Source organism: Tachypleus tridentatus, chromosome 9 (assembly GCF_004210375.1).
Source record: "Tachypleus tridentatus isolate NWPU-2018 chromosome 9, ASM421037v1, whole genome shotgun sequence".
Lineage (NCBI taxonomy): Eukaryota > Metazoa > Arthropoda > Merostomata > Xiphosura > Limulidae > Tachypleus > Tachypleus tridentatus.
The window spans coordinates 99,324,055-99,337,450 of NC_134833.1; the positions used below are offsets into that span (position 1 = coordinate 99,324,055).

Genomic DNA, 13,396 nt, shown 5'->3' on the forward strand with positions numbered 1-13,396 from the left:
ATTCTAGTTTAAAATGTGATATTTAAATTCATTCTAAATCGTTTTCTGGTTCTGAACTGACTACGTGCGTTCGATATATTTGAAATAAATGTGTCAATTGTCAATAATAAATATTTTCATTAGAAGAGTTGTGAATAACTAAAACCTTCTTTGTTAACATTTGGTACATCATTACTGATAGAAATAGCAGTTACTTCCAGTTAGACTTTCACTGTCGTCACCATTCTAATAGCTTAGCAACCATAAATTAATTCGGCCTTTCTAAAAATGCAAAAAAAACACTGCTTTTATTTTTGCCTATATACAGTTTCTAACAAAAGATGACACAAGGCACTCGGAGAGACTAGGGTAATCTTTGAGAAGCTGTATAGTATACACTAATGCATATCGGTATTTACTCGCTCTTCTTTCTCAAATATTTAATATCATGGACATGAAAACTTGTCCTCGAAAGAATAAAAAGTATTAAATGATTACAAGTTTATGTTGTTTACGTGTGAGTTTATTAAATGCTGATTTATCTTTTAGCCTCATCTTAACTGTGTGTACTTTGATGTTTCTCAGGTTTCATAAGCTAGGAAGCCCAAACTCTTCTGGCCGAAAGTCTTGTAGACTATTTAACACTAATGTAGCTTTCTGACAGAGTGTAATATCAACATCCTTTGAAGGCACCATGACTACTGGCATTCCTGCGGCCACGGCTGCTTCTACACCAGCAATAGAATCTTCAAAAACTAAAGTCTGAAAAAAAGAGTTTAATTTAAAACTAGTTTTTATTGTTAATTACAGTAACATGATAATGATAAACAAAATAATAACGAACGAAAAACTGAGTTTAAAGGGTAATGTCAATGATCTGTCTGTCTGTTTTGTTTGTTGTTGTTTTTTTGTTTATGAATTTCGCACAAAGCTACTCGAGGGCTATCTGCGGTAGCCGTCCCTAATTTAACAGCGTAAAACTAGAGGGAAGGCACCTAGTCATCACCACCTACCGCCAACTCTTGGACTACTCTTTTACCAACGAATAGTAGGATTGGCCATCACATTATAACGCCTCCACGGCTGAAATGGCGAGCATGTTTGGTGTGACGGGGTTTCGAACATGCGACCTTCAGATTACGAGTCGAACGTCTTAACCCACCTGGCCATCCTGGGCCCTGTCTGTTTTGAATTTCGCGCAGAGCTACACGAGGGCTATCTGCACTAGCCGCCCATAATTTAGCAGTGTAAGGATAGAGGGAAGGCAGCTAGTCATTACTACCTACTGCTAACTCTTGGACTACTCTTTAACCAATGAGTAGTGGGATTGATCATAATTTTATAACACCCCATGGTTGAAAGGGTAAACATATTTAGAAGGATGGGGATTTGAGCCCATAAACCTCAGAGTGGAAATCAAGCACCCTAACCGCTGGGCCATGTCAGTAAGGTAATTTCCTGCATTTGTTAACCGAAAAGTTCATCCTAACATTGAGAAAGCTACATGTGATACAGGTGAAAAGTTAATTAATAGCGTTGTCAATCTGTGTATTGGAAAGTCTATATACGAGCAAAAAAACAAAACAAAACTTATTACCTGTATGTTTGCATAATTGAAAAATCATGTAAGTATATTTGCATAATTCGTATTTTCTATTTAACAAAGACTTATTATATTACTCCCTAGAAATCTTTTACTGCGCTTAAAACTTCCTTGTGCTTCTGGTTAGATTGATTGTTGTTAAGCGTAAAGCTTCATAATAATGGGCTATCTGCATTCTGTAGAACATCCCCCCATTTTAGCGTCAATAGCCTGCAGAGTAAGCTCTGATCCACCTGACAAAAAGTAATGTTGGTTTTTTTCCTTACCGAGAAAAACAGTTACTTCAACTAAAATTCAATCACACAGATTTTTAAAATTATCATATATTCATAGTTTTTAATAAATTGTCGTAATCTTACAAGTTACAAAATATATGAGATTCCATCATACCTCTTTTGGGTTTGCTTTTGTCTGAAATCGTGCCTCGCATACTAGGAAAGTATCCGGAGCAGGTTTACATTTTTTTACTTCTGGTTCTTCCCCAGCTAAAATAATAGGATGAAAAAGGGAGAAAAAGTCTTTTCGTTTGGAGCTGATGCTATCAAATATGGTTCGTGTTGTACTACTTGCAATTGCTATTGGGATGTGGTGGTTGGAAAGATGTCTTACAAGACGTTCAACCCCTGAAAATAATTTTGTGGTGACAATAAGATACCGTGCATTACCATTTAGACAAAAAACAACTGCTCATAAAAACGTCACGAATCAAGTTTTAGCGTCATACATAGAGCAAAACTTTTAATAAAAAAAAAACACGAACTTTTAAACTTCTATCGTTCACATTTATGATTTAGTAATACAGAAGTCACTTGTCAATACTGAGTTATACGCAAAATGCAGTTATTTTGTTTCGTCTTTTAGTTTTACACCTCTTTTCCTTAATAGTGTTGTGCACAAATGCCTCAAGGATATTTGAAAAGAGACTGGTAATATCGGCTCCTCGGAAAATTACAATTTACAATAGTAAAAATATTGTTTGTCTAAACATAGGCCTAAAGATCTATTAAAATCTGGTGTTGTTGCATTGTGTTACGCTTCCAAATTTCAGACTTGTGAAAATAACGGTAAGGGCAAACAAGACAAACTTCAATCAAGCCACAGTATTTTAATAATATTAGGTATATAAAGTCTCATTTTATTGAAACCTGGGTTCACAGTAATTCATTTTGTACTAATGGACATATTTAAGATGGACTTTCCACTTACTGGGAAATTAATATAAGCAACCCCCACGTCCCACAGTCTTCGCATGTAGTGCCCATGTATTCTTCTACTAATTTCCTTTTTCTTCTTCTTTCTCGCTTATCTCTGTCTCCAGTTCGTACAACCCACATAAGTCAATCAATAAAATATCAAAACATTATTAGTTATACCCATCCATACCTTTACCATATGCTAAAAGGATGATGAAAGGCAGAAAGCCTCTGATCATCCTTGGTTGTCTTCTATTCTTTGGAGTAGTTATACACCAAAACACCAGTCAAGATTATTTAATTTAATCCTTATGCTCAATATCAGTAGTACTGTGAATTCCATTATATCTTCTAGGACTGATATACTGTATGATGAGGTTGTTAAAACCAATGTTTTGACTAGTCAAAGATACTCTGTGTAAAAATTTGTGCAAAAACTCCATGTTAGTAGGAACTATATGCAAGACTCTGTAGAGGATGCTTGTGATTGACATTGTTAATAATAGAAAAGGTCAAGACAGAAAACAAAACTTTCTAAAAGTGAGGTTAACTCAATATATATTCTTCACAAAACAGACAATGGCTAAATAGAGATACTGCCACTGACTTTGCTGTAAACCACAAGATTTTAAGATACATTTAACACAAAGAAGACTTGATAGATGTGTAGCTGCTCAACTGCTGCTGACTATAAATAACCAAAACAAAAGATTTAAATAGCAATCAGATCACAAACAGTAGAACAAATAAAACTGGAAATGTGCTTTTACAGATTAATCTAGCTTAGAATTGTTTGGCAATGATCAGTAACAATTTGTTCAATGGTTGAGATGAGAAAGGAATTGCAGTCATTGTACGGCATCTACAGTAGAGCATTATGTAGTACAATCAGTATAAGCTTATGGCTGCATCTCAGCCCATGGTATCAGTGATCTACACAGAACTGGTGATATCCTGACTATTAGCAAGTACATGCACATTCTGATCTGTCATGTTTTTCCCTTGGAAGTATGAATTATTGGGTAGAGATTCATTAGTTATACTTGTTGCAATTTTTGGCTAGTGATGGAGAAAAAAAAGAAAGATGAACACTTTGGCTCTTCAGCTAGTTCCCAGTTCTTCTCTTTAACAACACTTTTCAATTGTATTGGAAGCCTCATAAGATGTAAAACACTCAAAAACGGCAGTTAGGTACTCAAACAAAGCTCTAACTTGACATGAGCAGTTATTTGTAAGCATTATTAAATAACAGATTAAATTTTGTGGCAATTTTTTTCCTGGCCTATCCCTACATGTTAAGCATATTCGTGCTTAACCATACAGAAAGAATTCAGTGTACTGCTCACAGTTAGAATAATACAACTTTCGGAAAGTTCTTGGCTGTCTCCAATAGTGATTGTGGAGAAGAGAGAGAATACTAGGTTATGTGTGGAATTAGTGCAAAAAATGGACAGATTGAAAGACATACATTGGTCAATAAACTAAATGTGGCTTTTGACTAATGACGAGTTGAACTGATGAAGAAAGTAGACAGGGGGGTTACTTTACAGCATACTGAAACGACTGTATAAGTTCACTTTCATCAAGATGGACTGTGTATATAATATGATATTTTAGTGTATAATAAATACACTCTCAGAAAAGTATGCACTGATGCACATGTAAGTGGAATTCCTCAGTTTCATAGTGGGCTGAGGGTGGATGTCATATGATCCTGTGTGGATCACAATGGTAAGGAATAATCCCAGTCTCTTACCAAAAAATAAAAAAAGCTCTATCTTTCTAGGCCTCTCTTACTATAATTTATTGGCAAGTTTCTTCAAGACAGCTTCATCAATGACTGCATTGGCAGAGTCTTAAATGCATTTTGGACTGGTAAGTGAAAGTGGGCAAGTATTCCAGACAATGAATTGTACTTTGGTCTAAGGAATGATGTTGGCTCAATCTCATTAAGGCTGTCTATTTATCCTGGATACTGATGCTAAAGACAGTGGAATGGGAGCAGTATTGTCACAGATACAAAGCAGTATGGAGAATGTAACTGCACATGTAAGTCATACACTAACAGCTCTCAAACTTGTCAAATATTATTGCCACTACTTACATGGTAAAAAGATCATTATTCAACTGAACAATGTATTACCAAAACAGCTGATGGATTTTAAAAATTCAAGTGATAAAATTTCACATTGGATAACAAAGGTGCAAGAGAACATTTTGCATGTTTAATACCATCTGAGTCAGTAGTACAGATATAACACGGATTATCTTGTAAATTAGTGAACTAAAACTATGGCCATTCACTGAAAGTCTGTATCATAGACACTGTGAAGAATGCAAAATTAGTGCATCAGCAGTGACAATGGAACTATACGAGTGGTGGTGATCTTACTTACAAGTAACACTTCAAATGACTAGCCAGGAACTTAAGAAAGATCAACCAAAAACTCAAAATATAACTTTAACCCTATTAGTTATGAAATAAGGTGAAGAATAACTTAAAAAATGGTGAATGTAGTTTTGATTCACACAACACTTTACACAATCAGTTATAAGTGTAAGGATGGTGTGTTATACCATAATCATTAGTGACAGATACACAGTATCTAAATAGTAATGCCGCTAGCAATCAACATCACTTGAAGGCATGATATATCATAGTTTGGATTTTGTATAATGCCAGGAATAAAGAGCAATAAAGACTGACACATTTTCATAACTGTTTGTAAGCAGTTCTTCTGGGCACATTAAAGTAAAGACACTATAACATGTATACTGTTGAGAGAAACAACTAGATGCATCATGGAGAGTTCTTAAATTGTGTTGTAAGTTATCTTTCACGGACAATCATCAAGGATATAACTGATCTCCTGTTCACAACAGATTAAATTATTCTGCATGTGCTTATTGTTAATAACTTCTTCACTAAGTGGGCTAAAACATATTCAACAGATGATATTCTAGGACAGTCTAACAATGAACAGTGGATCACATGATCATGAACACATGGAGAGATGTATACGAATTAAAAAAACAGCTTCAACAGCCAGATGTTTGCAGAGTTCTGTCATGTATTGAATGAGGTGAAAATGCATGCTCCACCATTATCACTCTCAGTCTAATTGTTTGACTGAATGGAATATGTTAAAAATCAAGCAAACTCTGAGTGAAACAAATAGGATGAGCATCCACTATAAGTCATAATGATATACTGTGTAAATAAACAACTGACTGATTATTCCTTGAATCTTATGATATTCATTGGAAAACACACAGAAATAAGTGGAATGGCTGCATCTTGTAACCATTAAATGTGGATTAGTGTGTGTGGTCAGAAGTCAGTCATGGTAGATGTATGTTAAAAGATATCTAGTGACATGAATGTTGGAGCTCAGTGACTGAGTATGAATATGATATGCGAGTACAATGTATACATAACTTAGTTTTTGCTGTACTGTAAAGTATCTTACTTTATTTTCCTTTTTATTTAAGTTCAGTCATTATTTCTGTAAATCTGAATCTATTCATTATGCAATATGTCTTATCCTGCTTATTTTAAGTTTCTTTCTGCCAGTATTTTGTTCTTTGTACTTTCAGTTATTCTATTATTCTTTTTTTTATTGTAGTTAATTTTGTGAGTTTATTTTTAATTTAAGCTTATCTTGAATTACAGTTTGATTCAGCCAGATGTGGTCTAGAGGCTAACAGACCAGGATGTGAATTCACAAAACTGTGCTTCACATTTTTGGCCTATGGGGATATGATTTCATTAGAGAAGCCAAAGGCTTGATATAGGTGCCTGATGATAATAATAATGAGCTTGCAAAAATTATAAATATACTGAAACAAATACAGAGATAAATTCCTGGGGAAATATCACAATCATTCTTCATATAGCAAATATGAAAACTAAGGAAACAGTAACACAAATAATTAATATGCAGAAAACTCAAGTTATGCTGTTCAAATTAAAATATATACAAACAAAATAAAAACCATGTAATAAATATAGCTGATAAAAATATAATACAGGTGAAAGAAATACTTTTGGGAAAATATTTGCTTTTAATTCCAATAGAAAAAAGAATGGATTTCAGAAAGACAAAGAAGTCACTCTTTTTAACTTTAGTAATCAGAAGGCTGTAACAAGTTCCTAGCAGTAAATTCATCTGAATTAATATTAAAAAGCAGATCAATCACAATAAAGAATGTAAAAATATAAAATACACTTTTACCAGAGCTTCATACTGCAGGTCTTTTGTGTCACAAAGGGAAGTACTATTCTGATTTTTTTCACACAACAAGAAAAATATTAGGCAACTGCTTCAATTAATCTGTTTATAGCTTTGTGCAAATATCTAAACACACTAATAAAATAATTTGACTTACATTTAATGTTTCTTTAATTTACTTCAGTTCTGAATTTTATTCAGTTATGTATGGTTAACTAAAGTTCATACAATTCACTTAGCTTTATCCTTCTCAATTCATTTATTTTGTGTTTTATATGTTCCTATTAAGTAGTATTTTCTTTATTATTTTCAGTTTTATACTATAGCATTATATTTTCAGTTTAATGTAACATACACTTTTATCATTAGTTAACGTTTGATGGTTTCAGCTCAGCAGAATTGAGGTACAAAAGAGTCTTTATGGTAGCCAAAAACTGCTTTTTACCTTTCTATAATTCAGAAAAAATATGTATTTACTCTGGTATGTTTAGAAATGTCTTTAATGCAAGTGTTGCACTCTTAACATGCATCTTTTAAACAAGGTGTTAGTCATAAATACGCTGCAGTTCTTACCTTAGGCTAAGGTTACATACCATAATGGTAATTATACAGAGCCTGTATACAACTGCCATGCTTCTGTACAATCTTTCTCTCTGTTGCTTGAAGCATGACTCAAACCCAAAGAAGGGGTGCTGGAGAGATCTGTATAGGTAGTAGAAGCTGTGAATTTATGTTCATATGAACATGCACAATTAGAAGGATCACAGATATAAATAATACATGACTGTTGTCTACAACAAATGGACTTTTTCTCTGACCGAAACATAATGTATGGCCATAATCCTCCTCTTCTTTAAAGAGTGATGGAAATTCTTCAATTGTATTCTAAGTGACTGTACATTGACACATTAATAAAGCCTCTTATATTCTGGTCTTTTTAATTGCTATAGATGTTTGATTTATTCTCCCAAAACTAAATCTTTCCAACCTCCCATATTTCAGCCTTAATACTTATCTGTTGGTTCCACTTTTACCTACATCATGTGTCTGACATGCACACACCATCTTACTAATGTGCTTGCCAGTTGCAATATTTATCAAGCATGATTGTGGTTCTGTCTTTTACGACACTGAATATACAACTAAGGTTTCTGTCTAGTTCATTTCTCAGATTTTGCTACAATGCTTCTTAAACCGAAATTTTGACAACCTAGAATTCACATTTCCCTACTAACTTTCTATCATCAAGAAACTATGTTCTTGGCTGATTCACTGACTAATTAATTAACTGTTTCTGCTTACCAATAGTTGCACAAGTGTGTGAATGACAAATACCTATCTTAGCATAAAACAAGCAGATACAGTAATATTTACTTCTCCTTCACAATAATGCATGATGGATAAACTGGAATGACTAACTACATATACTAGAATAACATACTCATGGTCAGCTGCAGGGTTCAAAGGCCTTCCTCATGACCTACAGAGACCCCAATATATCAAGCAACCTCCTCTGTTATCTCCAACTGATCCTATAGATACCCAGAGAGATAAGTAGTTTGTGCTCAAAATAAACTGTAGTATGTTTAAGTAAAACTGATACCTCCAAAAGTATCAGACAGACAAATTCACGTAATAGCAGTAAATAAAAATAATATTGTGTAATTAATGACTTGATTAAGTTTTATGTTGTATGACAAGTTAACAGACTGGTCACATTTGAAGGACAGTGAATATAATCTTTATTAGGTAAGAATAAGAAAAGAAAAAAACAGTGTGTATCTGTGATGTCAAGAAAATCCACTCGTATAGAAATATATATGTAAAAACGGCTCATTTGGGTTGAGAAAATTTTTTACGTGGAGCCGTTTTTACATATATAGTGTGTATCTGTGTAAACAAATGGACAGTTGTCTCTACTGGATTAGTAAATAGCTCACCAGCTTTCTGTTTCTCAAGATGAATCTCTATCAAATTAGTCACAATGAAAACCATCCAGAACTGAACCCTATGAACATACCCGTTTTCAACAGGTAACCTTGGTTTCTTTATGGAGTTAAAAGCACCACTTTATGACTTTAGTTCTCTCACAGTATTGATAGATTATTTTGTTCAAGCAATGTCAAACTCTTCTACTAAAATATATTACATTACTAATCCTTTTAACCCATTATGCTATATGTTGCTGCAGGAATAATAGTTATTACCTACTAAAGAGAACAAAAAAAGCAAACATAACAAGGTAATCTTAATGACTTTCTGAAGCATGTGTTTATGCTAAAAGTTCGTTGAAACTATTAAATGAATAACTTCTAAAATCACTAAAGCAGGTTAAAACATTGGATATGCCTGTACATATCCTTCTATTTCTGTATGACGACTGTCCCAACCTTAGAATTAAAAGAGCATGCTAACTTTATTTATAAGAACACACTACAAGAAGCAACCCTTTAAAAATATAGTACAATAATAATAATAATAACACCCTTTAAATAGGACTTAAAATACAATAAAAAGAAAGAAACCCTTAAAAACATAACCAAATAATACTTTAAAATGATGAAATATGTGCCACATTTGGTATAAATAAATAATGAATTGGGATATGAGTATAATTACAAACAAAGTATCTCCAGGCTCCAAAGGGTAAAAAAGCCAGTCTTTTGCCAAATTTGGATTCATCAATCCTGAAAGCTTATTCCTAGATCCTTTCTCATTATGCTTTGGTGATTTTATTGGCAAGGTTTAAACCCTTTATTTAGGTAATAGCTATTCCAAGAGAGTGTACCTGAAATAAAACCCAATTTAACAGGTGTCCACTGTGCTCAGACATATTTCAAACATGGCACTCCCAGAATCCCAAAATAAGCCAAGAAATGCAAACTATAATTCCAGAAATACTAATTTTCAGACCCTCATTATGCTTAGGTGACCTTCTGAATGCATTTTGTTCATCCCTTAGTATGGGGTTATACCCTATAAATAAATGTAATTTGTAGGTCACCTTGAGTCCATGTGCTATGTCTGGTTCTGCTAGCACCAAAACCGTAAGAAGTGTTAAAGGACAAATAAGTTCAAAAACATACAACATGAATTACCACAGGGATGAAAACTTTGTACTTTGTATTTTGATACTATCATGAATAGTTATAAAATGTTATATTATACCAAAAAGAGAAACTGACAAACGAAAACCAACTCTGTTAAAAAAGAAGTCTTTTTTTTTTCAGCAGTATATGAGTATAAAATTTGCATGCATGCAAAAATGAGAGTAAAAAGTGAAAAACATTCAAAATACCAGGTAGAAACAACTTTACACCTGCAATGTACAAGTTACATCTAGGAATCGTATGAAAGCTTTCTCTGAAAGAAATTGAAAGTGCTACTTGGTATACAAATGTTGTGGTGTTTACAAAAACTTTAAAAAAAATAAAAAACCCACAAGAAATTAGGCAACCACCTATTAATCGAAACATGAGCATGGATAATTTTATTGTTAACTTGCTAGATCCCTCAGTCATATATACACACACACACACCTTACATCTTGTGAAATTCTCTTTCAAAATGTTTTACTACGTTAAACTTGATTTTCAAAAACCATTGATTACGGAGTTTCAAGGAAAACATATTAAGTTTTGAAACACATCTGAATACATATATAGTGATATACCATATCTGAACATTATATCTAACCTGGCATAAGAGGTGCTTCAGAGAGTCTTCGTTCATATTCACAATCATTCTCCAACTGATGCCTATATTCTTCTGTAGTTATAGGAAGCTGTAAAGTCTGAACTACCACTCGACAACTTTCATTTACGCTAAGCCCCATTTCTTTCATGTGAGTTTCACGTGTGTATTCTTTACCATATTTTTTACAGACCTTTCTTGCAATTTTTGCATAAACTGGTTCTGAGTCTGCAATCAATAATTACACAGCTTTATGAAAAAAATGGAACATTCAATGAAAATCAGTTAAATCATAAAATATTTAAAGATACTCAGAAAAAAACAACCAACAAGAAGAAAAACAAGATATTACACAAACTACTGACTATTTTTAGCACAAAGCTGCATAAAAAAATATTCACTGTGTTTCCAAATTGAGGATCAAACACAGAACTTTAGCATTAAAACATTGTGATTTACTTCTGAACTACTAAGGCAAAAATTACAAAATAGTTTGAAAATATAACTAAATGTTGACACTGTAATAATACAAATTATTTTTAGTCTGTTAATTATAACAAGCAAAGTTGAATAAGACTACTTACACTGTATTTCCATAATGAATAATTATGTAAACATTCGATTTATCAGGTAAAAATTTAATTAAAATGAACAATACATGCAAGCGATTTCACTGAAGTTTTTTGTAGCCGCTTGTACTACAGTAAATATTCCTAGTTTTCTGTATTTAACTCAAGCTTCTATAAATACATTATTTTCAATATATTTTTAATGAAAAATTCGTTGTGACATTCATTATAAACAGTTTGAATCTTTTTCGTTTTCATATATCTTAATCATCGTCAAGTTTCTACAAACGAACACATTATTTTTTTTACGACATTCAACGCATAGGCTGATGTGTGCGCGCCACGAAAAGGCCTCATGACTAAGCTTAGCTTAAACTGCAGCTGAATTACTGGACATAATAGTTCTCTGTCAGTTGTAATAGTTATACAAAAATAAAGGTATAAAATATACAGCATACAAAAATTAGCTTTGTACAGTTAAAAATAAGAGCTTACACTATTAATTAATAATTATGGATTACTGTTACTGGGGCAAAAGAAGTAAATACAGTTAGCCTGAACTAGGAAGGAAAAATTATTATATTAATACTGTGCAGTTTCTGTTCCTGTCTAAAAGTTCAGTACCATAGTTTGCACATTTATATGCTTGTCAGAATTTCAACATTTGGTTACTCATTTTCTTACCCACAAGCAAGCCATCTAGATCAAATATAACTCGGGCAACTCGTCCGTATCTTGCCATATTCAACCGTATAGTGAAATAAAAAATATGTATATATATATGTTATATTATGTTGTAGGATTAAGACTATTAAAAATACATTTCGTTCGATACTGATAAGTGATGTGGTATGAAAAACAGTGCAAACAGAGCAAAAATGTAACTTACTACAAAGGAATTATATTAAAAACCTGATAACAGTATTTACATACCTATATAAATTGTATAGTGGATGTTAATACTAAGCTAGCATTATTTGAAAGTATAGTGAAACCAATCACATACAACCATGAAAAGGATAAATTAGCATAAAATGCACAGGTAATCCAATTCGCTACAAAATCGATCTCTGTGAGAACAGAAAAAAACAAATGTTGTCGGATCCCGCAGCCCCGAGGTGAAAGAAAATTGGCAGGGTCCTGCGCATAAGCTCCTGGAAACTTTGGGGTCTAGTTGCTTGAAAATGGTAAAGAAACCTTTTTTGTATTATTTTTGTACTAATCGGACTAAAAGTCTATTCAGGGAAGGGGGGTGTAAAAATCAATTTCAGCAGGCCTGATCAGTTAAAACAAGTTGTTAATTTCGATGTATATGTTAAAGTTAAAAATATATTGTGCGTGTAAAAATGAATATGAACCATAAATTATATAGAAATGAATACAGTATTAGCGGACAAAGAGGTCTTAATAAATTTCACAAAAAAATGTATAATGAAAATCCTTTAAAACTGATTAATTGTGAAGTATGACAATGTAGGAGGGAAATTTTAAATATGATCTATTTTGCCTGACAGATACATGAAGAATTAATGATGTCTACAATAATCAAGCGTATAATGAAAACACTTTAATTCTGATAAATTTTAAAGTAGCATATTCTAAAAATAAATCCATTATCCGAAAATTATATTAATAAGCACAGTAATTAAAGTATTAAATGTTATCTGATAGTTTATTGTTTTTAATTCTATTTAATAACACGGTTAAAATAATCATAAATCACTCTTTAACATTGTTGTATACTCACCTTAAAAAGCATTAAATAACTTTTCTTTTTCACACCACATATTACTGCAAACAATGTAATTAAATAAAACGACTGCTTCACTTTATACCCTTTTAATGACAAATAGCCAAGCTGAAATTATGCAGAATAGGGCTCTGTACGTTTTCTTACAATATTATGCAGACATAGGTAACCGTTCTATTCTTGAAATGGAAAGGTGAAGTTTGCTCTGATTCACACAACTGCTTCTCACAATTTACTAATAAAAATAAAGTAACTGGGATAATTTATTTATTTAAACTTAAAAGTAACGTTCCTTGCAGTTTATAAAACTGATCGTCAGAAAATGATAAAAACATTTGTAACCATTGTAGGTTATTGAAACTGAAGGGTAACGTTCA

The 13,396-nt window shown here is 32.6% G+C and overlaps 1 protein-coding gene across 3 annotated transcripts; it reads right to left on the reverse strand.

Moving 5' to 3' along the window:
* Positions 1-268: 268 nt before the first annotated feature.
* Positions 269-12,408, reverse strand: LOC143225861 (pseudouridine-5'-phosphatase-like). Of its 3 annotated transcripts, none has more exons than XM_076456007.1 (4): positions 12,203-12,408; positions 10,704-10,928; positions 1,973-2,205; positions 269-741 (listed from the first exon to the last, which is right to left on the reverse strand). In XM_076456007.1, exons 2-4 carry the CDS (start codon positions 10,849-10,851, stop codon positions 568-570), a joined length of 555 nt encoding a protein of 184 aa, XP_076312122.1. In that variant the 5' UTR covers positions 10,852-10,928; positions 12,203-12,408; the 3' UTR covers positions 269-567. The 3 variants fall into 3 exon arrangements, with proteins under 3 accessions (XP_076312122.1, XP_076312120.1, XP_076312121.1); XM_076456005.1 differs by lacking the exon at positions 12,203-12,408 and adding an exon at positions 11,954-12,100; XM_076456006.1 differs by lacking the exon at positions 12,203-12,408 and adding an exon at positions 11,285-11,312.
* Between the last annotated feature and the right edge of the window lie 988 nt (positions 12,409-13,396).

Bases quoted from the DNA above. Each gene is read 5' to 3' on its own strand.
- LOC143225861 (XM_076456005.1), bottom strand. From the start codon at position 12,011: ATGGCAAGATACGGACGAGTTGCCCGAGTTATATTTGATCTAGATGGC. The intron at 2,206-10,703 runs GTTAGATATAAT...AATTATTTTCAG, and splicing joins TGAAGCACCTCTTATGCCAG to GGGTTGAACGTCTTGTAAGA. The intron at 742-1,972 runs GTATGATGGAAT...TCTTTTTTTCAG, and splicing joins CAAAAGCAAACCCAAAAGAG to ACTTTAGTTTTTGAAGATTC.